This window comes from Ornithodoros turicata, chromosome 2 (assembly GCF_037126465.1).
Source record: "Ornithodoros turicata isolate Travis chromosome 2, ASM3712646v1, whole genome shotgun sequence".
Classification (NCBI taxonomy): Eukaryota; Metazoa; Arthropoda; class Arachnida; order Ixodida; family Argasidae; genus Ornithodoros; species Ornithodoros turicata.
This window is the reverse complement of record NC_088202.1, coordinates 5,446,202-5,473,156: the sequence shown is the minus strand read 5'-3', so window position 1 is coordinate 5,473,156 and position 26,955 is coordinate 5,446,202. Positions and strand designations below refer to the sequence as shown.

The window sequence follows — 26,955 nt, the reverse complement described above, 5'->3', positions numbered from 1 at the left end:
CAGAGAGAACAAGAGATAATTTTATTGAAGAGATACTAGGAGGGAGTAAATGTTAGAGATGAAACGCGCACCACGGTTCTGTAGTGACTCAAGCGGGTTATGAAGCGTGGTAAGGTGAGGATCTTATACGCTACAAGCGTGCTCCAATTTAGGGCGCATCAGTGTTGCAAACGCAGGTTTTTTGTCACAGATGGTGGCGCATGCTTGGGGTTAGACATATGAATCCGAAGTTACGATTTGCGTCACTTAAAACTAAAGTAACGTGGCTGGTCCAGCACAGAGTAGGAACAAGGTGAACCTTGAGGTTTGTAGGACTTAGACTTCGGGATACGAAAGTTGTTTCAAGTGTACTGGAACTGATACGGCTGCCGTGAAGGTGTGAAAGAAACGTGAGCACACTTTGATATGTTGACGGCAAGCTTCCAGTTAGACTATAGTTAGAAGATATAATCAGAGTTACGTTAAAGGGTGAGCTTATCGGTGAGAGAAAATATACTGCGATAGCGAACATACAAATGCTTGAAGATATGGAAGTGGAGAGATCGCTAATAAAAATAAGAAAAAGAAGAAGACCGAGTACTGACCACTGCGGTACGCCAGATAGGAGAGGAAATGTACATGAGAGGAAATCATTGACCAGTTTTATTTATGAGCGACTCTGCAAACAGTGTTTAAACCAGTTAAGTACAAGAGGATACAAGATTCAGCGAAGACAACTTGTAGAGCACGCATGGGTGACAAATTTTGTTGAACGCTTTACGAAAATCAAGAAAAATGCGTCAGTGCGCACAAAATGAACCAAGTTACACTGTATGTCACGAATAAAACAGCATAATTGGGTATCACAAGAGTAGCCCCTGCGGAAGCCGTGTTGATTACTGTAAAAGAAATAATTACACTCAAGGTGAGTAAAAATGCATGAGAAAATTATGTGTTCTAGTATTTGAGATGGTACACTAGTCAGTGAAATCGGGCGGTAATTAAGTGGATCGTTCTTGTCGCCTTCATGAAAGAGGAGAATTGTCTTTGACAAACGCCAGCCGTTGGGGCTAAGTACTGCGCAGAGATAAACTTGTTATTCTTTAGCAGCTTTACATTGATGCCATCAAGTCCGCAGGCAGATGATAGTTTCATTTTATAAATTACATTAACAATACCGTTTGAAGAAATGCTTTAGCATTGCTCCATCACAGGAAGTTCATAAACATGCGATCCCGGAGGTTGAAAACAAGGATCGCCAATATAAACACTAGCGAAAGCACTGTTTAACATGTTACAGGAATCATCATCGGAAAGCACAGAGCCACTGCCAGAATTTTTTAGGGGGAGGGGGGTGATATGTTCATTAAAAAAAGGGAAAGCGAAAAGGCAAAAGTTAGCCAGGCAAAGAGCCGTCTTGCTATTCCAAAAAAAAGGAAAAAGGGAAAAAGAAAAGCAGAAAGAGGATAGAGAAGGAAGGAAAGAAAGAAAAAAAAAGAGACCATATAAAAACTTCACAAGCAGTTCACGAGTCCGGATACTTTTTGAGACTAGATATGAATATATTAGGAACCTCAGTGCAGAAAAAGTTACGTTTAGCTCTCCATGCTGCGGACTTGAACACGCTAACACAGCTGCGGAAGAGATCAAACGTGGTGGAAGAGTTGTTTCTTCGCGCTAGTCTGAACAGCAGTTTGCTTTCTTCTCGCTACCTGGCTTCCTTCTTAGTTCAGTGGTGAACGAAGGTTCAGCGCAGGTAGACCTGACCGTTAAAGTTGGGACATGCTCCTCTACGAGGAACATGTCCCACATGTTCCTCACGAGTCATGAGGACATGACTCGTGTGGGACACGACTCGCGGGACATGTGTGTGACACACTCGTGTCGTGTGGGACATGACTCGTGTTCCTCTACGAGGAACATGTCGAGGAACCTTCTCTCTGTACACCTTCGTCCAACGTTAACTGGAACACGGCGCCGGCCTGCGGAACAAGAGGGACGACACCCCAGCGTCTCTAACTGCAATTATCAGGGGAGAGCGTTGAGGGCTGTCCTACTGGCGTCACGGGTGTGCCTGTCTTAGAACTGGAACTTCGGTTCAAATGGGCGATGATAAGAGACGAGACGCATCGCTTTAGCTTGTTTGTAGTGATTAGGTGAGCTTGTGCCATCTGATATCCCTGTGAAGGGACATCAGTTGCCTCAAAAGTGTCGTTTCCTTGCTTTTAACTGCGTGGGAAAGGCTTTGAGCGTCGAAACGCTACAAGAAATTTCACTCGCATAAATAATTTGATTTATTCTTGAAGCAGCAATGCAGTTGTAATGGACAGTAAATATGCGAATAATGCGAGTGAGTAACCACACTGTGATGTCACACGGAAAATTCCATTCTTACGACGTTCTACAAAGCCTTGTCTGCCATAAATTATCTCGACGTAAGATGTATAGCAAGATGTTCATCCTCGTTGTTGTTGTTTGAAGAAATAAATAAAAAAAGGGTTTCACTCATAAGAGCGCCGACTACTCTACATTATTTACTTAACATCTTGAATTTCTTCACCAGCATGTATTAGCGATTGCAACACAAGGGGAATCACTAGGAGAATGGATCAAGCTTGTCAACTGGCTGCTCCTAAAGCGAGGAAATTTAGGGGGGGAAATTTACATTCATAGAACAAGTGACTTTTTTAACGGGTTACCGATACAAACCTCAGATACTGGAGGTATTCGAGGGAAGGTAACCAGTAAAGGAGAAAAGCTCCTTCTGTTCTCGATTGTTAATCACTACAGAACAATGCTTGGAGCATCTCTAACCGGAGCTTCTGCTCAAAACGGTGCCTATATTTATAAATACGAGGTGCCCTACACGAGGCTGAAGAAACGCATTGCTTCTGCGAGTCTTCGGCAACTCGTGCTTCGGGAACTAGACATGATCCCGCATCAGCACTCGATGCTCATCGATAAGACCACGACTTACTTAATAAGAGAGCGACCAGTTCACTTGACCCTCGTCCCAGCGCCGGCTTTTTTGTTTCACGTGTTTGCCGCAGGAGCATTGGTGGTGCTAGCGACATTCCCTACTCCGGGGGGTTGTAGTGCTTATACGGTACCTTTCTTATGAATTTATTCGCATCCGCGTCAGCTATTTGTGCCCTTTTATCGACAAACATGTCATAATCTTTACGCACCAAGCCGTTACGAAGACCGTCAGTTCACATGGACATGGTTTATTACGAGTGCCCTTTTTGCAAGGCAAGATGCCTCCTTGGGCGAAAAGCGAAAAAGTGTGCTGTCATCTTAGATATTTCTCTAAAGGCTTACAATTCAACTGCGGTGGCTTCCTTAGAATATTGTTATCATCTCCCAGAATATACGGTTAAAAATCAACGCACAAAAATAATCGCTGAAATATCCCCGTGTAAGTAAAAACTCTAAGGAATCCCCGGTTAAGAATATGTCGCTTAAAATAAATCATTTCAGAATCCCCTCAAAATCCACCCTACAGTTGCTAGAGTCATGTGGTATGGCCCAAATCAAGGTGAACTGCAAGCAAGGGGCTTAAACTAACCTCACAGGACCAAACTAGCCTAAACTAACCCAAACTAACCGAAACGAAACTAAACTAACCTAACATAACCTGATCTAACCCGGCGCAAATTGCAATCAATCCGCCTCCGTGCTAGATGGTGAGGGGATTTTAAGATAGTTTATTTTTAATGGTGGATTATTAAGCGGTGATCTCTAAGCGGGGATAGTAAGCGGTTTATTTTAGGAGATATATTTTTAACCGTGTATTTTTTAAGCGGATTATTCTTGAATGTTTTATTCTTAAGCGGTTCATTCTTAATGGTGAATTTCGGGAAACCCCCCCCCCCCGTGTAATGTATAGCCTTTCTGCACTAAAACAAGAAAAGATAGCAACAACACACACACACACACACAAAAACGTGGCAGCCATGACTGTCCACTAGGTGGGGGTGAGGGCTAACAACAGCAAAACCACCAATGTATAAGCTACATCGTGCCGTTATCCTCTGTGTTAAGATACATAAGTATTACTCCGCTGTCGTATTCGACTACGGGATATACTTTGAAACAGTTTATTTTTAAGGGTATATTTATAAGCAGCTTATTTTTAACGATATATTTTGCAACGGTATATTTTTCATTGTGGATTCTTGAGTGATTCTTTTTGCGCGGGGGTTTTTGCGCTGTTGACTCTTTATCGGGGAATTTTACGCGAATTATTGTAAAACAAATTATTTTCAAAGAGTTTTTCTTAAATGCTTTATTCTTAAAGATTTATTAGTGTAACCCCCTTTCGGGGTAAGTAGTCTGAATACGTCGTCATGTTTTCTGGAATTATATTCTAACGACTGCTACACCTTTCAGGCATTCATACCATCCGCTTTTAGTTACCTATGTACAGTGTTGAACGCGTCCGACACATCATTGATATGTGCATGTCATGCAATAAATGTAAACTGGATTGATGGCCCAGCACTCGCCGGTCATATGTGGCCATAGTCATGGTTCGAGGTAACTCTGGTAGGTAGGTAGCTGTATCCCGCGAGGGAGGGTAAATACGCTGTGGGTTTGTTGAGATTTCAGCGCACGTAATGGAACCCCTAGGTGGGCAAAATTAATCCACAGGCCGACTACTGTGAACTCGATCATGATCACAATTACCTCGCTATGTAAAGCCCCAAATTATTAATGATTTTTCTGTATTCAGCTGTTTATCCGGTGAATCAGAAGCAGCACCTCACGAATGAGAGGAAAGATGGGGAATCTGTGCATCTGCATGGAGAAATCGGAATAGACGGAATAATATGAGCATCATGGTATTTTCAGCATTAGGTAATGTCTACTTAATCATTAATCAAACATAGTACGCGCATGTTAAAATGCACTTAAATATTGCGACGTTGTAACATACAATGTTGTATTATGGATCAGTTCCAGAACAAATAACCTTTTTTGTACTTGTTGAGAGTCGCCTGCGTTATTTCACTCTGCCGAGGCACACGCACACCGAGGCCTCACACTCTTGATGTGCAGAACCATGGCTTGTGAGTTGCGTTGCCTCTGAGCTGTCGAGTCAAAGATGGCAATCTCATTTACCTGGAAGCTTTTTGGTGAGAATTTCGGATACTATGTGTGCAACCTTAGTAATGCAAAACAAATAGTATTCATAATATATGTTACGTTATTGTTTTCGCCGTCTACTACCAACATAAGTCACTTAACAACTTTGTCTAGAGCCTGTAGTATAAGGTTCAATTATGCTGTGGTGTAGGTGAAACAGAGACTCGCATTAACAATATGGGGCGTTTCACCTAAAGGGATAAACATTCTAACTGACGACGTACTCGCCGAAGGATTGTGGGACTTTCGCCAATTACCTTCTGTGAACTTTTGTCGCCATTTAGGAAGGCTTTGGACAATTTTTAATTGAAGGATTTCTTTTATTGAACTTTGAAAATTTCTCTGCTCAAGTGATTCCTATATACAAATCTGGAAATTCATCTTCATTACCATATTACCGTCCAGTATCCTTGACGTCGACTTGTTGTAAGCTGGTAGAAGATATTTCTAAACATGTGACAGAAAATTTACAGTGCAATCGCCTCTTAAAACCTCTACAGCATGGTTTCCGCAAAGGATATTCGACAGTTACGGCTCTTTCAGATGTTATTCACGACCTGTCTTCAGCAGCTAATGAAAACTTACAAACTGATATCTTGTTCCTGGACCTCCACAAGGAATTCCACCGAGTAGCCCACGAGAAATTGCTCCTCAAACTGAATGCTTATATGTCAAGCTCTAAATTAGTTTTTTGGTTTCGCGACTATATTACTGGACGTGCTCAGTTTGTGGAACTTGATGGATGCGCATCATCACTTGAAAATGTAACATTTGGTGTACCCAAGGATCAGTGTTGGGACCGTTGGTATTCCTTGTATATATTAATGACCTGTTGAAAAATGTCAAGAGTAAAGCAAGTCCATTTGCGGATGATTGCATAATTTATCGGGTATTGAAAAAATAATTTTCCCGCAATTAAAAATTGTCCAAAAGCTTCCGCAATGGTGGCAAAAGTCCCACAATCCTCCGACGAGTACGTCGCCACTTTGAATTTTTTATTACTTTAAGTGGACCACCCTGTATATTGCACGGTCAACTCTAAGTCATAGTCGTCATTTTCAGGACTGGCAGCACAATCCCTTCATAGCTCAAACTGTACCACTGCGGCCCTCTGTCACCACTGCACGCCTCCTTCGATGCCAGAACTCAAGAGTAAGATGCTCTTTCTGAACTACACCATAGAGGCTGTCCATGACATCATCGCTTCAGTGAGTATTGTAGGTTTTGTTTGGACATCCATTTACGTTGTTCAGCCGGCGGCACATCCGTGCATTCGTACTGCGCGCTAGCTAAAATTTTCCTGAGCGTAACGCTACGGGATACGTTAACACACACACACACACAAAAAAAAACACTCTGGTCACTGAGGAGCGCTATCAGGGCTAGGAAATTAATGTGCTTTCTACGTGGGAATTATTGTGCTTTGTACCCATTTGCAATATAGGGACCATCTGCTGATAGAAAAAAAAGAAGAAAAAAAAGACATGAGCTGGTTCGAGACTGAGCAGCGATACTTCGAAGGAGATGGAAGGGGAGATGGAATGGGTGCTTCCTTCTGCGCGGTCCCTTCATTTATAATAGGAAAAAAAGTCCGAGAAGTTGGGAGAACCGTCGTTCCCCTCATCACGAATGGCTAGAAAGCACACTTTCCAAAGTTTATTTCAACCTGTGCTCACGTTTCCGCGCGGTCTGTACCACAGCGTGGCGAACTGTGTCACACTATCTGTCCTCGCTACACTCTGTGCTTTCCAACTATGGACGACCTGCGCCCCTACGTCATTGATTACGTAACGTCGCTGCGCAAAGCATGCTGGTGGGCACTATGACCTTCATCACCCTATTAGCCGACGCGTTTTTCCAGCTTTTTGCCTACCAGAGCAAAATATAACCTCGAACCGGTCTTCTCGTGGTGTCACATATTTGGAAACAGAGGGTCGTCCATCCATCGTCTTCGAGTGGACGCGGCCAAATTGAAAGCAGAGCGCCGTCTAGCCGGGGGAGCACGTTGAAAAGTGTTTAGCGTCCAAGCTAGAGAGAAGGAAAGCACACGGGCCGTATGCTTCCTCCCTGGTATCCTTCTGCTCCTTGCTTGCTTGGGCTGGCTGCAAAAGGGTTGGGTGTGTGGCTGGTTGGAGCACCGTTTATATGTTCACAAACATTTATAAACGCCCAGAACCACATGAGCTTCGACAATAGCATGGTCTACGAGTTAAGCTACATCAACGAGACCACCATACCAAGCACAACAGTCCGTTCTGCTATTGGGTTCAACTGCATGACTGTCCTCAGCATAAACCTACAAGGAAATAAGAAGCACAGGAAGAACCTGGTATGTTTCGTCTATCATGCGTATGTTTTATTACTTGCGACACTTGTCTAGGTACATTTGTGTTGCAAATTGACCGATGCTTCTTAACTGTATTTGTGGTTATGGGTGACGATTCTGCTTGGATATGTTTCGGCAGGTCAGTCAAAGTGAAGGCGCACACTTTCGTCTGCGACAGTGGGTGACGAAGGTTGGAGTGTCCACAGTCTGCGATGGATGCGGCATCGCGAGACATTTCAGCACTTGGCAGAGGATCCTGCCCTCATTGCAAGGTCTCAACGTTCGCGTAGGAGTAGTGCATGTGAGCCCCACTTTACGAGCATCTTCACGTTCAGTTCCTCTGAGGAAAAATGATTGTCATGAAATGGTACTCGTAGCACAGTTCAAGTCACAATAATAGAACCAGAGCTCTGAGTCCGAATTAGTCCGAATATTGATGCGGCTGTCACTCGGTGCTGCTTTTTTCTTCTTCTACTTTTTGGCGGAAGCCTGAGCTTCTTTTCCCAGAGAAGGAATAACAACCTGGGAAGACACTTTACGCTTTGAATCAGTCATTACCACGATGTCGGAAATTATAGCACATTGAAATAAATCTGCGGCGCGTGCACAGAAGCTTTTTCAGAATGAAACCCCCATGTGCCACCGTATAATTCACCATGTAAGGTAGCGGCGCGGTTCACTGTAATGCATTATTGGTTTTAGATTGGTATCTTTTCACGACTCCCACAATTTGCCCGAAATTACACTTTCAGAATCCGCCTCACTGCAGATACGGAGCCTCGTGGAACATCGCAAAGAGGTTCCCTGGTATTGAGCTCGTTTTTCTTCGGACCATCGCGGATCATTTAAATTTTACGTAAGCGTACTTCGTTCATCCAAATTAATTAATCACTAGTTCATCTTTAGTCATAAGTCGTTAATGTGTACAAGTGTTCAAAGCTGGAATGGGCAATGTGTCTGCCGCTGACATGCAGACACAGTGTTACAAAATCACAACCGTCTTCGCAGTTGCCAGCTGGTGCCTGAAGGGCAGGGAAAATTTGGAGGCCTCCACGGGGACTCTTGGAGTGGGATGATTGGACAGATACAGCGCAGTGTAAGTTCCGCCTCAAGACTCCTCCGGTCCATAACGACAACTTCAAACGAGTTAAAGGGACTGTCGGATTCGCCCATGTCTATTCGGAAACTATAGCGCTGTTTTCCTTCTAGTTCATCGTCGACAATAACGCCTAAAATCCGTTGCAATTTAAATGAGTAGATTCTTAGCAATTTGATGTAATGCATAGGAACAGCAGACGCCGGATGTTGAGTGTATGCCGGATTTCTATATCTCGAAATCGGAGGAAACGTCACACGGACAAGTCCAATCAGAGAACTCCCTTTGGCCACCGGCGGGAGCGCTGGCGTCTGCAGGTCGTGAGGAGTCTGTGATCATGTCCCAGAGTGTCAATTCTGGGTTAGCGCCCTGCGTGTTCATACAGCCAGGAGGTGATCGCGACACTAGCGTCAGAACTAACATGGGCTAAAGTCGACGTATTTGCCTACGATTTTCACTTAGTATAGGTCAAGGTGGCCTATATTGAAGACAGTTGAACTATTTTGTTAATAGCAGTCAGAATAATCGCCTAAATTGTACCATAATTCGTTAACTGAATTCCCAAATCACTATGGTGCTAAACCAAACATTTATTTCGTACGAGCCAAAACTGACACGCTACATATTTTTATCAACTTGCCCCACCCTATGGGTAAGTTGAGGACATAAAAAAATTAATGCCGGGTTTAAATTTTGTCTTTTGTGTGGGACAGCAGAAACGGTCAGCCACGAGTAGTGCACATGGAAGCACAGGGCAAGGACACCGCATCATAACGGTGAGGTCATATTTGGTTAGCCGAGGAGCAGAAATGAGGAAATTGGAAGTCAGTGCTCGCGAAAGTTACAGATGGGACAAAAAAGCCCCCTCTTACCTCGACCACATCTGCAAAGCAGCGTCTCACGTATTTCTAAAAAACACAATGACTGTGCTCACCCTGGTGTCACAGACGAGAACAAAATATTGCTAACAAAATCACACGCAAAAACCCGAAACTGTCCTCAACTTACCCCCGTCTTCAAGTAGCCCGACTTTACCCTATTGCGGTGTAAACGAGAAGCAGACGAGTTCGGAGACAATCGCCTGCAATGCGCTCCCATTCATGTGCCTAGCTGACGCCATCATGATGTTGCTATCGCTGGGGCTTTGTTAGTTTCAGATACAGTGTGAATCATTGAAATCTGTGTATTTAATATGTAAGCTAATTTCGGAAGAGAAATTTTGCGAAGTTGACTGTGAAGGGGTGCCAAACATTGCCATATCTGTCTGACACACATGACACATCGCACGGGATACATGTTCCCGGGTGCGACACTCCCATTAGGGACGAGCTAGAAATTACATGCTCCCTCACAACTTAGATAAATCCTCACAATATTTCGAGTGGACACGCCCGTTTATCAAGTTCATTCGTTTGTCCCTCCTTATGTGTTTCATTGAGTGAGCATCTCTAGGAAGTGGACATCGCCTTGGGAGGTCTCAGCATTTCTTACTCCAGAATGCGGTACGTCGACTTCGTGTACCCATACCTGGTGGACACATTTGCGTTCGTCACCAAAGTACCAAGACGACTACCCTTCAAAAAAGCAATTACTCAACCCTTCCGCTTTGAGGTACGTATGAGAAGAAACGGTACGACCGGAACAACGTCCTCTCAATGAACACGACGTGTATGCACAATCACCATATGTGAACATTTGGCGAGATAGAAAGAGCAGACGCTCTGAGTTTCCCAAGGCCTGGAAGGCGTTCCTGAACCGATTCGAACCGGTTCATGGAGGTGAATTTTGAGCAGATTGCCATGGGTTAAGAGCAAGCACATCCTTACGATTCTCAAATAACACAAATGTACTTTTGTTGTTGTTGCACACATGCGTTGTTGCGACACATCACTGGTTCACAACAACACTGCGTGTTACAGATCTGCATTTCTGGTGCAACGTTGTGGTAGCATATAGTACTATGGAAGTTCATTCATCGTATACCCCTGTTACGTCCTGCTGAGGGACTGGCCATTATTTTCACAGCTCAAAATCAAAATTTGGGGGTTGCTGAACGACAAAAATCGCGTACAAGGAAGCCTACAACTGCCAAAAGAAATCAAAAATAAACGAAAAATCAATAAATAAAACACGAACAATGGCGTTTATTGCCCTTTCTGACCACATATATTGAATTATGCCATGTAACATTACATAGCGTGCATGCTCAGTGTTGACTCAGGCCCGTTGGAAAAGGCGCCTTCCCGAACGAGCAGTCAGGCGCTACTATTTCTACTTCGGGAGCAAGAAATTTGGCTCGCCATACTAGGATCTCCGACACAATTATGTTTAGAATGTCATTTCAGCTTACATTTGGCGTCCAAAGTATCCGGTGATTAATCGGTGTTACTTCAGCTGGTGAAATCAAGCAGCGCAGGACCTCAAAACTAACGCAACTGAATGAACGCAATAGCTGCAAGGCGGAACTACCTCGCGCATTTGGGTTGCAGTTTTGTTTTGTTCAGCTTCGCTTTCGACTCTCTCATTACGCCTGAACCGTTTCGCGAACGGGTAACCGCCGATTTTTTTTTTTTTTTTTCAGTTCAGTTCCAGTTCAACAAAAATTATGAGATTTTAGTGGTTTTCAGTTTGGGATCAGTTTCAGTTACTCGTCATTTCAAAGAATAAGGTGGAGTAAAATGAGACGCGGTGTCATATTGGACACTTTCTTTTTTGCACCAGGTATCTCCTGAACCTGAAGTCTGATTACCTTCGGACTTGGCCAAGATATATTGCTACTTGTGTACTTTGCTACATTTAGGTACCGTCATGCTCGGCTGAACAACAATAGGGAGAAATAAGTATGAGCAGGTGAACGTAGGATTTGGAAAAAAAAATGGCGCAAAATTCTGCAGTTCACTTTCTTTCTATCTGCGTAGCTTCATTATGGAAGACTGTTCTATCAACGCAGGCTGGAATTTAAGATGCGGGTGTGCTCAGTTGACTGATATGAAAAAGAGAAAAAACACAGAGTGATCTCGGTTTATATGAAAAGCGACATCATCTTCTATTAAAACGATGTGCGCAGGTCAGAACGCTACTGTATTCGGCGTTCGACAACGAGCTTGTTACTGATGTATGGGAGTTATACGCATTCCCGGGTTATACTCCCTCTAAGCGCACAATAGATAAATCCGCACGGCCGCATTGATCGAAACTTATATGGCGCAGTTTGATTCTATACAGGGCACTGAGTGAGCCTTCTCTGGACAGAACCGTCCAGGAAAAGAAGGGCAACTTACTGTTTTGCATCCAGCGCATGTTATGCGAAGAGGTCATGTTATGTATAGGCATTGCAAGCCGCACTCTTGTCTCGTTTTACCACGGGAATCCTGATAAAACGGGGCATTTACTGCTTTGAGGCATCGTGCCTTATAGGCATGAACAGCAGAACTATGGCAGTCGTCGTCTAAATCAGACTTTTCTGCTGTTCATGTTCTAAGGCATTGAGGCTTGTGTTGTGTTTGTCTGTCTGTTTCAGGCCTCAGAACAGTTATTTTCCATCGTCTTATAGGAATGTTTGGCTTCAACCAGTCTGTCTAGCCCCTTTCACCGCAATCCGAGAAGACTGGATATTCTTACAAAAAGCTCGTACGATGGAATCTGTTGTAACTCGGTCGTAGAGAAAGCTACGACGAAGTCTAGAATCACGATGGCCGCGCGTCGCAAAATCCTCGCAGCTTACGGCGGAATCCTGCGAGAGCTCCCGAGCGGTCTTACGAGGAAAGATGGTGGCGTAGTTGGCAGCGGTGGATTTGGAGACGGTAAACAAAGACTAGGTAATACGCGCCCACGCATTGCATTTTGCCACACTCTCTTGGGGACCATCCCCCGTAGCGTCAATGGCGCATATATTGGTTTGATAACCTTCAACATGTGCATCAATTTCGCGCTCCGTAAAATTAGGCCGTCGAACACGTTTACCCTGTGATTAGCCTGTGATAGCCTGTTTAGCCTGTGATTATCAAGCTTGGCTATCGAAAGACCGAGAACACGTGCAGTAAGAAAACAATAGACCTCTACCCGACAAACGTCATCATGACATTGGTAGACAGACTGAAATCGAAGCAAAACGGAATGGGGAGGGCTGGGTTCCACGAATGGGCACTTGTTCGCTGCCTCCTATGGGAAGAAAAGTAGGACCGAAGGTCGCGTCCCTTTCAGGGACCATCGTAATACCTTCAAGACCGTGGCTTTCGGGCGCGACCTTGTTCGCCCCTAGCTTCGAGCATAGTTCAACTGTACCAAATTGGTGGCGCTGTCAAACACTATGACGTCATTTGTTTACAAACCGGGAGAGGTCTATTGGGGACGGACCACTTCTTCTTCTTCTAACGGGAAGACTCTACGATTGCAAATTTTTGTCATCGTTACCATAGTGAAAACGTACTCTCTCATCCGCTGGCTGTTTCTTTCCGAGTTGCAGATGGCAGGAAATGAGCAACTCTCCCTTACTCAGCAAAGTGGGTACCCCCCCCCCCCCCCCCCCCCATGACGATAGCTTTGTGAATCGTGCTTATGACCGCTCACGACGCCGTCGTACGCGCGTCGCAGGCTGCGACGTTTTAGGCGCATCATATCGTTACTTACGGTCGTGCTTGAGAATTCGGGCCCAGTTTCTTTACTCGAGGAGAAGTGAAAATGAAATATTAATACTGCATCCCATTTTCGGTATCATTTAACGCTACCTTTTCCTACTCCTGCTGGAAAACGTTTGGCTACTTCCTGTATACGGTGCGCCAAGAAAAATGGAAACAAAAGTAAGGGAAGAAAAGAATGTAATGTGGCGTGCTATTATTGTGGTGTGGCTTTAAGCTTCACAGAGTGGGCAGAAAGGTGTAATTACGTTGTTTTCACTACGCTATACTCTCCTGTGAGTGTCCAGTGCGCCTTATTGTACCTATGCTTGTTGTTATACTATCTATTGAATCAAGTCCCTCCCCCTTCTGTGACCCTGAGGGTATTGAAAATAAATAAATAAATTTGTGAACAGCCGCAGTCCCTGCAAGCCATACTTCCCGACAATCGCCGCACATGGCGAAGCCCGGTAGGCCGTTCGAAGACGCCCCACAGGAAGACCAAGAGAGTCCTTGTAAACATGGGCAGTGTTATGGTTAGCATATGACCAGGAATTGGTTGCTGATAATTGGTAATTTAGATTCACCTACTTCTTTCTTTTCTTCTTTTTTACTGCGACGAAGTTGTATCGGGTTCCCTCTACGCAAATTACAGTAGTAAGCGAGGCTGTGTTAAATTTGACCATCCGACGATAAGCAAACATTGTAGGACGCACAGAAACAAATTCAAAGGCTGTCATTGGAGACCCAGCACACTGTTTGGTTGTCACTACTCTGCTGTTGCAGGTCTGGTTGTGTATTTTGGCATCCCTAGCTACAACGTCTCTTGTACTTGGCCTTCTTTGGCGGTGGACGCCGCGCCGATTTCTTGTGGGCCAACCCCCGGACTTTTGGCTGCTGTTGGCAACGCTTACTCATCAAAGTACGTTTCCTCCGCCTAACTGTGCCTCAATTCCATGAAAGTTTACATGTCATGTTCTGTCTCCGCTTGCCCTCGTGACACTTCACAGGCGGCTGGCGCTCAGCTTACAAGACAACCAGCTTCCGGTTCCTGCTGGGCTCCTGGCTTTTGCTGACCACTGTGACTGCAAACGCGTACAGCTGCTTGCTCTTATCCCTACTCAACGTTCCCGAATACGATGAACAGATTGACACCGTGCCCCAGTTGGAACGTGCGATACGTGCTGGAAAGGTCGCCGCTGGAACTGCCAATGGCACGGCGCAGGCTCGATTTATCATGGTTTGTTAAAGCATACCGTTCATACGTTCTGTTGCACATCGCCGCCGTGAAATACGCGAATATGACACGCCCACGTTGCGAGGGTACATATGAAAGGCTGCATGACATGTTATACCCGGCATAAGTAAAAGGAATGGCAATTAAAAAAAAAACGTAACGGCAAAGTAAACATGCAGGAATGGGCAAGGGCAACGTATACAGGCTGAAACTTAATCGGGAGTTTTAGTGAGTGTTTTCTGCCCGAACCAAACGACCGATTCGGAAACATCTCCGGTAGCCAACTTAAGCGAGTTTTAGTAAACCGGACGAATAATTCCTCTCCAAATCTATTTGAGCAGCAAGTACCTGATATGATGGATCATTTACACATGGTTTTCTCCGTGTTAAACACTTTACACTATACCTCGCTCCGCCCGGATAGCTCAAGCTGGGACGAAATTCAGGACGTCAGTCATGGTGTCGTCAACGTGCTCTCAAGCAGATGCCTGCACTTGAGCGACTCCGTCTGGAGTTAATGAATGAAGACGATGCAAGAAGGCATTTTTCGCTTTGATGCCATATACGTTCACACTACAGCAGTGAACGCCGCGAGCGACGGAGATGCCGGTTAACTTGTCATGTTCACACATGAATCCCGACTCACATGACACATGTTCCCGTGAATTCCGCGGAGGCCGCGAATGTGTCAAAAGCCGCGACGCGGGAGTTGAGATTGCGGTGGTGAAAGCGCTCGCCGTTGTCGGCCTCACAGAGGTGGGCAACGTCACGACTGACGTCCCGGGCCGACTTCTAAGCGAACTGTGCCGACATATGTCTGAAACCCCCCTGTCTGTAGAAAACCGAAGAAAAATCCAGACAGTACAGCCGCCACCTGGATTCGAAACCGGGGTACTTCCCAGTCTCGACGTGACATGGCCAGCACGCTAACCACTGAGCCGCTTTGACGCTAGCTGACAGCGGCTGAGACACTGAGGCGACTTTGTACCAATGAGCGCGCTCCGCGAGCAAGAATGCTGGGAGAAGAACAGCAGCGGCACGGACAGCAAACATTGGCGGATACGTAGCCTGTGTACGAAATTCTAATCAAAGCTCTAATGCAGTACTAAATGTTGTACAACAGCTGACACAAGGGCAACCGAAACGTAAATATGAAGACCGAGTCGTAGCAGCTGCTGAGAGACGTGGAAGTAAATGTGTCGGGTGAGTGGAAACAGTAGAATGTATGCGGTGTGCTGTTCACAACGGGCACCGTTTTTTAGTTCTGTGAGTAAAATACAATATATGATGATATAATATACAATGAATGTATATTCTACAACTGTTATCCTGATTTGTCACAGCGACATTATACGTATTACAAGTGCGGACCTTGAGTACAGATCGAATAATTGAACGGAGCAGAGTTTGAAGTGGAGGACGGTAGTGCCGTCATTACCGCCGTTCGGAGCAGTGTGAACGAAAGGGTCACGAAAGCAGTAAAAGCAACGAGCGTATTACCCGTGTTCGCGCCCTTCCATGATGTAGTGTGAACATTGCAGGTTAATGAATTCATTTGTCACCCGCGAACATCTGTCCATAAGAAGACTACAAGGACTAAACAAACGACGAAGGGGAATGAGTCACTTTGCATACTTGTAACCGCCTTATATCCCCAAACAGGCTTTTCACCTGGGGCACACGTTCTGGCCCAACTACTCGACGCTTTCTATCGTGTGAAATGCAGCTATTGAACACGCTCTTGCCACAACTTGCCCAAAATGCGTGTGGAATCGTAACCATCCTCTAGGCCAGGGGTGCCGAACTCATTATTGTCCGCGGGCTGCATTGAACCACGGAGGAACTACGCGGGCCGCATACGACGGCTTTGGGATAGCCTCTTTCTGATATAGACGACACATCTTAGAACTTAAAGCCACAACGTATATATTTGGGTTACTTGGAGTTGCTCAGTCACAGGGTCAGCAATCCTTTTATTTGCTTTGTTATGAGGAAACTTTGCACGTTGTGGTGTTAGTTTTGGTATAGCTGTGAACGTAAGTTCAGATTCATCACAGAAAACGCCTGCTCGCAGACGTACGTTGGCACATTTGTCTTGCGACCTAAAGTCACGAACGATTATTGTTAGACGCATGTTGTACCGAACATGGACAGGTTTATCCGCGACAACATTCGTACCATAAGATGCTTTCGTCCAACGTAAGAATAAAACAAAGCCGCACCAACTTTAGTGAACTTGTCCTTATCGGTGCGTCGCACACCGGTTAAATCACTTCCATTTGTTCGTCGTCGCGAACGTTGTCCTCAGCTGCGGGATTGTTTTCTTTTTCTTTTTTTGCGCTAGGTAGCTACGCAGGCCGCGACTTCGCCACCGCTGTTCTCGGCGGTTCCACATAGTTCCACAAGCACTAGGGCAAGCACCTGGCATTTTGCGTAGCGGTGGCAATCATTCGTTGCCGGGGAATAAAACAAAACGACTCAGATCGAGTGAGTCATTACGATTTCTAATGCGCATGCGTGAAACACGAATCGGTCCTTTCGTACGAACGAAAATGACTCTATAAAACTCCCTAGTCTCACCCATAACCTCTTTCTACCACATTTTATCTTACGAAAAATTTCATAGCAGATTTTAACATAAGATGCCTATCGAAAATATCTTTCGGGAAATAATACTCTGAAGCAAATTGATAGTAACGCCTACTCAGTGGGCTGTTTCGCATACTCTGATGCTTTGAGCAATGCCTCTCGTTGCGATTTAGGATTGCGCAACATAACCGGAGAGACATTTATGTGATCCATACTCACTGCCTCACTAGATTTGCGTGAACCACAAAGCTTCGGTCAATGACGCTTTCCGAGATTCTCGCAATTATGAAAATAAAGTGTGTTTCGAATGGCCACACAACTGGTTGCTTCCCGAAGGCATGTGGCAACCAAAGACCACCATTCCAGATTGGTTGATTATACTACCGTTTTTTCTTTAAAACGTAAATGTGAAGACATCGTGAGCGATTCGAGACAACTCTGCATTATTATACAACTCAGGATATGACAGTGAATCCGTCAAAAAGTGCAGAATCCCCAGAGAGCAGAAATGGGCAGTCTCTAATTGTGTGGAACCACATTTTTAAAGACACCACTGCACAGCTTGCCTTTTCTCACCCATTAAATTGAACGAATTATAAGAATATAAGAAACAGAGCAGTTTGGGCGTCACTCTAACCCTTGTGTGATTTGTTGGCTTCAGCCCTTCAGCTCTCAGCTGCAGCTTGCAAGCTGTGGTAAAAAAAAAGAAAACAGCTACTGTATCTTAATTGTTATGACGTCAATCAGCAAATAAAAGCGATCAGCAGATGATCGTTGGTTTTCGAAATAGCATTCTTTGCCTGTGTACATTGCAGAGCTCAACCGCCGGGACATTGAACCTCATACGGCAACAGGTCGAGAAGAATCCAGACCTTTTAGTGGAGCGCAAGACACTGGGTTTGCAGAAGGCGGCAAAGGAAAGTTACAGTTATATCGACACTCGGCTGGGGTTGCGCGGTGCCCTTGCCGAGATGAATGTTTCCACCCTGAAGGTCTCGACGGGAGACTTCGGCACTACTTTTTTCTCTCTTGCGCTGCAGAAGACATGCTTCTACGGGGAGATTTTCAGCCGAAAGTGAGCCTTCCCTCTCCTTCTGCAGAAACTGAGTTTCAGTTTCTCTTTCGTTGAGGCTCTGAGGTAGAAATATGATCAGTGAAGCTGGTTCCATTATTTTTCTTATACAGATCAAGGCATCTTGTGGAGACCGGCCACTTCCTCAAGTGGGAGAGGGACGACACATTCCGCTATTCAGCAAAGAAGCAAGAGGTCGCTTCAAGGGACGCGTCTACATTCGATGTCCTCGACCTTTCAGACATGTTCGGCGCTACGATGATTCTCCTCTGTGGAGTCGCATTATCTACATGTATGCTAGCTCTCGAACTTCTGTTTGTGAGACCAGCACACTGACAGATTTTACGACTTCTCAGAGTTTCTTTTTTTCCCCTGTGTGTGTGTGTGTGTTGGATGCTTCGCTTGCTCTCTCTCAGAATGCCATGACGTCATTTAAACCCGGAGAGAAGGAAAGGGCGTGTAGTACATGACTTGGCAGGCATGAGTGAGAGAAAAGGCAGAATTGGCTTGCTGAAGTGATCGCACATTACTTGTTCGGTTTTGGAGAGAGAAGATGATATTGCTCCGCACAACACTCAGAGAAGATTCTTTAAACCCTGTTGTGCACAAATTATCTCTCCAAAACCTTGTACATAGCGAGGTACAACGTATGCAGCAAAGGTATATAATAGCACACATTAATCTGGATACCTCGGTATAGGATAGTGATGGATAACTATAAGCTATGCGAATACCGTATGTCTTCGCATATGTATGCGTGAATACTTTTAAAAGGATTGTGAAACCTTTTCAAAATTTTTGAAGAAAGAAGTTGTAAAGACTGATCCTTGTCTGCTAAACATGCACATGAAATCGCTATGTCTCTGCGTCTCTGTTGTTCTCTTCAGCTCCTCGCCCATTTTTGAAGTGACGCTTCAGAGTGGAGCAAGGAAGTGCATACTTTTCGGGTTCCATGACGACGCAGGAGGTTGTGAAGCCACTGGGGAACAGCCTTCGCTATGGTGCATTGACCTTCGGCTACTTAGGTGAAGCCTGCACAGGATGATTTCAGGCAGAACCAGGCAGGGTGATCCGGTCGACCTCTCAGATGTTGTTCGTTGCAATATACAGGGTGATCCACCAACCATGATAGAAATTCATAGTAAAAAACGTAGGCCCCGGAGAGACATGCGGTCAAGGAATTTTTTCTGCGAATAACTTTTGCCACATGTTGGTGGCACATTTTTGTTTCATTTAATTTGACGAAAAAGTAATTTCTTGAATTAAACTCCGAAATTTCCCGAGGCAACCTAACGTTTTCTTTGAGGAAATGGGTTCCCCGTGGTCATTTTACTCAGTATATCACATAATCCCACTCGTAATGCAATGGTAATTGCAAGCTTTACCCACGGAACAAATTTAGCGCGCGCGATAAGTGCGGGAATCAGAGCTATCTTATCAAAAATGAGGTCACCCGACGGCTTGTAACCATTCCCCCCTCGTGTGGCGTGTCAATGTAACTTCCTTTCTTCTCAGCTTTGCGCTCAAACTACGAGCCGTCAAAAAAGAGGCGGAGCCAAGGGCTCATTTTCACGAATTTTCGGCGAATTTATTTCGGCAATTGCCATTGCATTACAAGAAATTAACTTTCCGTCATTTGAAATGAAATAAAAATGTGCCACCAACATGTGGCAAAAGTTATTGGCACAAAAAATTCCTTGACCGCATGCCTCTCCGGGGCCTACGTTATTTACTATGAATTTCTGTCATGGTTGGTGGACCACCCTGTATATTGAAGCCTAGTGCTTAGGAAGTGCATTGGCGGGGGAAATAGCTGAAAAGATCTACCTATCTATCTAAATAGTTGTTTTTCTCTCATTTTTTTTAACAGTGTTCAAGACAGACCATTTCGAGCGCTGCGGTTCCTAACAACTTTCAGGCCTCGTATCTTCGTATGCGGTTATTTCTTTCGACGCTTATTGCTCATGTGCTGATGTATACTGTTTGCTCCAACTTTAAGGTTCTATAGTCAGTGACAACTTAAGTCCTACAATTGGGACCGCCCGTTGTCCCAATTGGTAGCGTCGCCCACACAGGACGTGGTTCATGTCCATCACACATGTTGTTCATGACAAGCTCGCATAGCGTAGTGAAACAAAATTCACTTCAGAAATGGCCGAGGTTCCGTTGCCACCACTCGAATGTAACCCCGTCAGAGCAACATGTATGCAGTAATTTGACGAATGTCACACACAAGGTGCGAAATGAAAAGTGTCTATTTCCTGCAGGATGGATGATGTCATGAGATACAAAACCGTGAAACATTATCCCCTTTCCCAATAGTTATTGGAAAGACAATTGACAGAAGTGGAGAAAGCGCCTGTTTCCGTCGCTCCTGTTGTCTTCATATCACTTCATCTAGGCAGAACACATGAGAACACAAAAACCTAAGTGCTCCTTTGTAAGGGCGTACGATGAACAGAGCTTGTAGAGCAGACCGTATGCTGTGCGCGGACGATGCGCAAAACGATGTCACCCATGTTAAACATCTGGTACTTGCAGAAAAGCAGCTACGCGCCGAAAAAGTGAAAATTTTGCAAACGCGGCGACTCTGCAAACGAGGCGGTCGAAATTATCCTCAGTCCTACCCTGCGGCACGTGCAACATGTTGGCACACTGCGCAGACTAACCTTACGTGTAACATCACGGTACCATTTCAGGCGACTTGGTGATTTTTTATCTGGCCACCTGCAAAACCTACAACCTGAAAGATAGAGCAAACAGTGCAGCGGCACAAAAGCAATATGCGTGGAAGAAATTAACTGCATGGCATTAAGGGCTACGAAGGTACGAGACCTGAAAATTACGATGAAGTGCAGTACTCGAAATGGTTAGTCTTGAGCACTAATTTTGAAAGAAACATCTATAACATATTTTCAACTATTTCCTCCGCCAATGTACTTTCTAAGCGTTTAGCTTCAATATACAAGGTGTTTCTTTTTAGCTGCAAAAAAATTTCATTAGGAGGGGTGTTACAGGAACGAAACTCGGACACCCGCTGTCATGAATATGGTCCCACTTTATTCCAGAGGGGCGGAATCAAACTGGCTGAACGAAGGTACAGCCCCGAGTGCCAAGCTCGCGATTCCTCCTTCTCTTTCGGTACTCGCGTGGACAGAAACGTCCTCGTGAATTCCCAACATCCTCCCGGGGGCGGCCGTGGTGTCCTCGTGGGCCTCTAGTAGGTACAGACGCTGAGCAGGACGCAACGTTTCTCTTCCGTTTGCGAGTCTGGCAGTGAACCTCCTGACGATCCCGTCGCGCCCCGCGTGCGTGGCTACAAAGATGGCGTTTTTCCACAACAATGGTGGGAAGCGGTCGTCTTCAACGATGACAAGATCACCAGGCTTCAGAGCCGTAGGAAATCCGCTAGCACCTTGGTGCACAGAACGGAGCTGGAGGAGATATTCCCTTTTCCAGCGCTTCCAGAACACTTCAATGGCTTGCTTACGTCGTCCGCTCCGTCTGCGTGACGTCAAGGGCGTGCTCTCTTGCTGGACGTTCTCGAGAAGCGGCAGCTTGGCAATACGACTCCCGACAAGGAAATTAGACGGGGTAAGAGAGAACACCTCTTGAGGGTCAGTGGATACGCTAGTGAGGGGTCTACTGTTTACGACCGCTTCGACTTCGTGAAGGATGGTGGCGAGTTCTTCGAATGTCTTGCGACTATGGCCGAGAGTTAGTCTTAGGGATGACTCCACCGTGCGAATCATGCGCTCCCACCACCCACCCCACCAGGGGGCGGAAGAGGGGTTAAACCTCCAAGTAATGCGGAGGTTGCTGGCGAAATCTTGGACGGGTTCCGTGGACAGGAGAGTGAGGAGGTGAGCGCATCGGGGTAAATTGTGGGCATTGTCGGAGTATACAATTGATGGAACACCGCGTCGGGCGACGAAACGGCGGAAAGCGAGAAGGAAAGCCGGGGCAGTCATGTTTGTGACGAGCTCGAGGTGAATCGCTCGAGTCACCGCACACGTAAAGAGGGCCGCGTATGCTTTAGATGAGGCGCTTGAGCTGACTCGGACATGCAGAGGGCCGCAGAAGTCCACACCAGTGACGTCGAAGGTGGTGGTCGGTGTTATCCGCTCGCGAGGTAGTGGGGCGACAGGCGCGGATTCTGCACTAAGTCTCGTGCGGCGGCACCGCAGGCACTGACGAAGTACGCGTCTAACAGTTTGTCGTCCCTTGAGCAGCCAGTATCCGTCGCGGAGATCGAGGAGCGTTGTATGAATGCTTGCATGGCAGAGGCGGAGGTGGGCATTCATGATAATGAGGGCCGGGAGGCGGTAATGGCTTGGGAGCAGGATAGGGTGTTTTAGGTTACTTGGGTTGGGAAGGCGGCCACCGACACGGAGAATGCGTCAAGTATAGGTCGGAAGAGTCTGATGGCTGATGATTGAGCGAGCCGCTCGCCGCGCTGAGGCGCTGAAATCACGCCGACGCAGACGTCACCTTGCGACCACCGAAGCCAGTAGATTTCTTCCGGATGCGGAGAGGCCCTTGATTTCGGTGACGCGGTGCTGGACAAAAGCAGGTTTGGACGGTAGGTCGGCTGTGATCCAGTGTAATGCTATTGTGGAATCGGTCCAAAAATAAGTGGGTAGAGATGTGAGCAACGGAAGTTGCCGGATGTGAGCAGCGAGGCTTGCGGCGGCGAGGCATCCGATGAGTTCAAGGCGTGGAAGGGAAATGGTCTTGAGCGGAGCCACCCGACCCTCGCTGTTGAGAAGACTGCAGTTCCACTGGCCTTGGGAGGCGATCGTTCGAAGGTGTAGCGCCGCGCCCTCGGCGCATGGACTTGCGTCAGCGAAAACGTGAAGCTCGCCAGAAGATTTCGCGAGGTCACATACCGTTGTCAGGTGGCGAGGCAAGCGTATGGTGTTGAGGGTTGGTAACTGCGAACACCATTCGGTCCAACCGGAGCGTTGCTGGGGAGCAAGCGGGGTATCCCAACCGTAACCGAGACTCCACAACGACTGAAACAACAGGCGCGCGGATATCGTGAAGGGGGTCAAGTACCCCAGGGGGTCAAGATGCGGGCTAGTGCGTGGAGAATGGTCCTCTTGGTGACATGGTGATTTGCGATGTACACGACGACCGAACCGACGTTGAAGGTGATTTCGTCGGTGGGTCGATGCCAGAGGAGACCTAACACCTTGATCATAGGCTGAGTCGACACGTTGTCATAGGCAAGGCCGTCGTGTAGAAACTGACTATTCGTGGTTGGGGAGTTAGACGCCCATTTGCGGAGCTCCATGCCAGCTTTGGCCAAGATTGAAACGGCGTCCTGATACATTCAGAAGGCGTCGGCGTCGGAGGTTGCTCCGACAATGAGGTCGTCGATATAAAAGCCATGTTTTAAGCATTCGGTGGTAGCCGGGTATCGGTCAGCGGCGCCTGCGAGATGATGACGTAGTGTGGCGGCGAGTAAAAATAGACTGGAAGAGGCGCCGAATGCAACTTGAGTCATTCGCCATTCCAGGATGTCCGGTAGGGGTTCTTGAGGTGAAGGTAGCTTCTTAGTCCAAAGGAAACGCAAGGCGTCTCGATCCTCGGGAAATATCGCGATCTGCAGATAGGCCTTGCGAATGTCTGCAATCAGTACGACCGGATGGCAGCGGAACGAGATAAGTTGCACGAGGAGGTCAGCGTTGAGATTCGGGCCTTGGTGCAGAACTTGATTCAGAGAGAGTTCGCCGGGTATATGCGAGGAGGCGTCGAAGACTACCCGAACCTTCGTTGCACAGCATCTTGGCGTATGACTGCATGGTGAGGAAGGTAATAGAGGTTCGGCGGCTGGCTCGACGTGTTGGGCACCTCTTCTGCATGACCTTCTGAGAAGTACTCAGATATCGTGTCGTGATATTGCTGCATGAGATGGGGCTGATCGCGAAGCGATCAAGCGCACAGCGAAGCGACTAAGGCGACGAAGCTGCGAAAAAAGTCTGGCCTCTGCAATCGTTCGGTTGTCCGCTAGTTCGCCGAAGCAGGAGTCCTTGACGAGAAGCGGAACTTGATAACGTTTGCCTATCTTGGCGACCTGGTGCTCAAACTCGTCCAACGCTGGGTGTAAGTGCACGGGATCGGAGGGGTCATCGGTGATTCCGATGGCGTCTAACCGCCACTCATCAGCCGGGTCAATGTCGAATTCACATGGCGGTCCTGCGAACGAGAGCGCGGTAGTGATGGCAGGACAGGCTGAGGCGGAGACGGGGTAGGCTCCTTGGACTAGCCATCCAAAGCGGGTTTCGACTGCGGTGAGACCAGGGGTGAGACGGCGAATATTGCCTGACACGAGGGTCCAATAAATATAGAATCCGATGAGAACACTGATGTGGGCGTCGGTGACGCTACCGGGAAGCGGGGCATCGGCCGCAACAAGCCCTAGGCCACGCAGTTTGCCGAGGGCCAGTATGTCCAGAGTCTGGGTAGTGACAGAGCACACTTCAGGAACTTCAAGGGCCTCTATAATGAGGGGGCAATGAGCGTGCTGACTAGTCAAAGAGAATGCTACCCTCTTGCAGTGGTATCTCATCCAGGTGGACAGCTCATCCCAGGTTACCCCAGATAATCGTAAAAGAGAGTTCTTTGCACCGATGTGAACCGGCATTGAAAGTTTCACAGCGAAGAGAGTAATAGAAGCAAATTGCGTCATTTCTTCTTGGATGGTTGCGCCCGTGTACCGCTTGATGCTCGAACATCCAGGGCTAATTTAATACTGGCTCTGCCCACTTCATGCTGAATGGTGCATTCTTAGCCCACTGATTGGCTCTTCACACCAATTGGTCAATTCTAAGCCTACCGATGGCTGGCCCTGATTGGTCCATACTAAGCCTATTGCAAGAAACTAACAGGAATGGGGAACTCGACGACACATGCCTAGAATGCAATCCTAAACGCGGTCACGAACCAGCGTTCGCTCTTGTTTCAGCAGTTCCTACTTGATTGAGCAAATACATTCGGTTGGTGGACGAAGACCAGCGTGCGTGGTAGGAGCCTTGCTTCGTCCAAAAGAGTACACGGTGAGGTCCTTGGTTCCGAAGACGGGACAGCAGAGTCTGTGGGACAGGTCCTGTCGAACGTAAGTGCGATGGCTACCGGTATCAAAGAGCACGCGGACGAGACGGTTGGCTTGCCGTCCAAGTGCCCAGACGGGAGCGGTTTGGAGGAGGATGTGCGTGGGACGGCAAGTGCACGTGGCCGTCGTGGTGGGGTTGTGCGAGGAGCGTGCAGGACTGGCGTTGGATGTCGCAGAGGAGGGACAGATGATGCTCATCGCTGGTGGAGCACGTCAGGTACCTGAAGGAACGGCATTTGCGTGAGACATGGTTGTATTTGCCGCAGCGGAAACAGCAACGCTTGGCTGAGAGAATTCTACGCTTGTCGGTGGAAGACACAGCTGCGTGGCAATCTTGAATAGCGTGAGAAGGGCAGTTACACAGCGGACAATTACGAGGACGGTGATTTGTCGAGCGGGCTGCTAGTGAGAGGGCTGTCGTGAAACTGGCAGGCGGCTCCGGGGAGGGACAGGGTCGCTGCTCCAGCGGTTCCCTTTGGGACACACGACGCTGAGCAAGCTTGCAATCCTCTCGGCTCTCGATATGACTGCGAAGAAAGGCCAGTAAGCTCGAAACTGTTTCGGAGCGTTCGTCTAACATCTGCCCTTCAGCGCATGGCGGCTGAAGAGGACTTGATGGCGCTTTCTCGAGCTGTTGCTGGCGAAACTCAACGGACAGCTCTTCCGGAATGCAGCGCATCACTACGCGGTGCAACACTACTGCGTAACGGGACTGAGGAACTCCAAGATTCTGTAGGCAACCGGTTCTAAAGGTGATGGTGTCGTAGAGCTCTCGCAACTTCTCTACACCTCGAGCCGAGGATACAGGGTGCAAATTGAGAAGCTAATCGAAGTGAGCATCTACGAGCGCCGCTGGTCGACCGAATCGATTCTGTAAAGTCGTGATCGCCGTGTCGTAATTCGCTTCAGCGATGGCAATTCCCTCGACGGAACGTTTCGCTGGACCCGACAAGTAGGACAGTAGATATTTAAACTTTTCGATTCTGGGCAAAGCTTCGCAGTTATGAATTGTGGTACGGAAGGGATTCGAAAACGCTTGCCAGTCCTCTGCCTTGCCCGCAAATGTGGGGATCTGCAACTTCGGAAGAGCGACCGTTCTAATGCTGGATGGAAGCTGGTGAGGCTCACGAGGAGCGGGTGCGACGGCAGGACTGGGCGCGATAATGCGACATGCTCTTGCCAAGGCGAGGTAAATATCGTCCGAGTAACGTGTGGCTGTAGTGTACTCATCTTCGAACGCGTCATCGCCGACTTCGTCCTGGATTTTGGAGTCCAGCTCTCGAAACTGTCAAGGCTTTTGTTGCAGCAGATGAGCGTTATCGGTGATCTCGCTGAGGTTTGGATTATCGGAGATGTGCAGGCTTTCCAACTTGTTAAGGAGCCGTGTGACCGCCGCGCGAAGGATGGTACGAGCCTTCTGTGGACGACTCATTGTAGATGACGAAGATGGCAGCGGTATCCGAGTAATTCCTTGACGCGGGAGAGCGACAGGAGAATCCGGGGTTTCAGCACCAACACATATATGTAACAGGAAGGAAACTCGGAGACCCGCTGTCATGAATGTGGTCCCACTTTATTCCAGAAGGGCGGAACCAAACTGCATGAACGAAGGTACAGCCCCGAGTGCCGGGCTCGCGATTCCTCCTTCTCTTTCGGTACTCGCGTGGGCAGAAACGTCCTCGTCGATTCCCAACAGGGGATTTGCCTTAAGACACTTTTACTTCTGTCATTAGATTGGTCGACGGGGCTGCTACTACGAAACCGTGTTTTTCCCA

The 26,955-nt window shown here is 47.1% G+C and overlaps 3 protein-coding genes across 3 annotated transcripts; 1 reads left to right on the top strand and 2 right to left on the bottom strand.

Annotated features, from left to right (window-relative positions):
- Nucleotides 1-10,034: 10,034 nt before the first annotated feature.
- On the top strand, nucleotides 10,035-18,399 carry LOC135384267 (glutamate receptor ionotropic, delta-1-like). The gene is made up of 5 exons (XM_064613478.1): nucleotides 10,035-10,160; nucleotides 13,952-14,087; nucleotides 14,176-14,405; nucleotides 17,807-18,066; nucleotides 18,177-18,399. Exons 1-5 carry the CDS (start codon nucleotides 10,047-10,049, stop codon nucleotides 18,397-18,399), a joined length of 963 nt encoding a protein of 320 aa, XP_064469548.1. The 5' UTR covers nucleotides 10,035-10,046.
- A 2,723-nt stretch (nucleotides 18,400-21,122) lies between these two features.
- Nucleotides 21,123-22,367, bottom strand: LOC135384266 (uncharacterized). Its single transcript, XM_064613477.1, has one exon. The coding sequence runs from the start codon at nucleotides 22,365-22,367 to the stop codon at nucleotides 21,123-21,125; it is 1,245 nt and encodes a 414-aa protein (XP_064469547.1).
- A 2,838-nt stretch (nucleotides 22,368-25,205) lies between these two features.
- On the bottom strand, nucleotides 25,206-25,859 carry LOC135384265 (uncharacterized). The gene has a single exon (XM_064613476.1). The coding sequence runs from the start codon at nucleotides 25,857-25,859 to the stop codon at nucleotides 25,206-25,208; it is 654 nt and encodes a 217-aa protein (XP_064469546.1).
- Between the last annotated feature and the right edge of the window lie 1,096 nt (nucleotides 25,860-26,955).

What these genes read in the sequence shown, in the direction of transcription:
- LOC135384267 (XM_064613478.1), top strand. Translation starts at nt 10,047, where the DNA reads ATGCGGTACGTCGACTTCGTGTACCCATACCTGGTGGACACATTTGCG. An exon ending in GGCAACGCTTACTCATCAAA is followed by an intron (nt 14,088 to 14,175) that starts GTACGTTTCCTC and finishes GACACTTCACAG; the next exon opens with GCGGCTGGCGCTCAGCTTAC. An exon ending in CGCAGGCTCGATTTATCATG is followed by an intron (nt 14,406 to 17,806) that starts GTTTGTTAAAGC and finishes TGTACATTGCAG; the next exon opens with AGCTCAACCGCCGGGACATT.
- LOC135384265 (XM_064613476.1), bottom strand. Translation starts at nt 25,859, where the DNA reads ATGCGCTGCATTCCGGAAGAGCTGTCCGTTGAGTTTCGCCAGCAACAG.
- LOC135384266 (XM_064613477.1), bottom strand. Translation starts at nt 22,367, where the DNA reads ATGAATGCCCACCTCCGCCTCTGCCATGCAAGCATTCATACAACGCTC.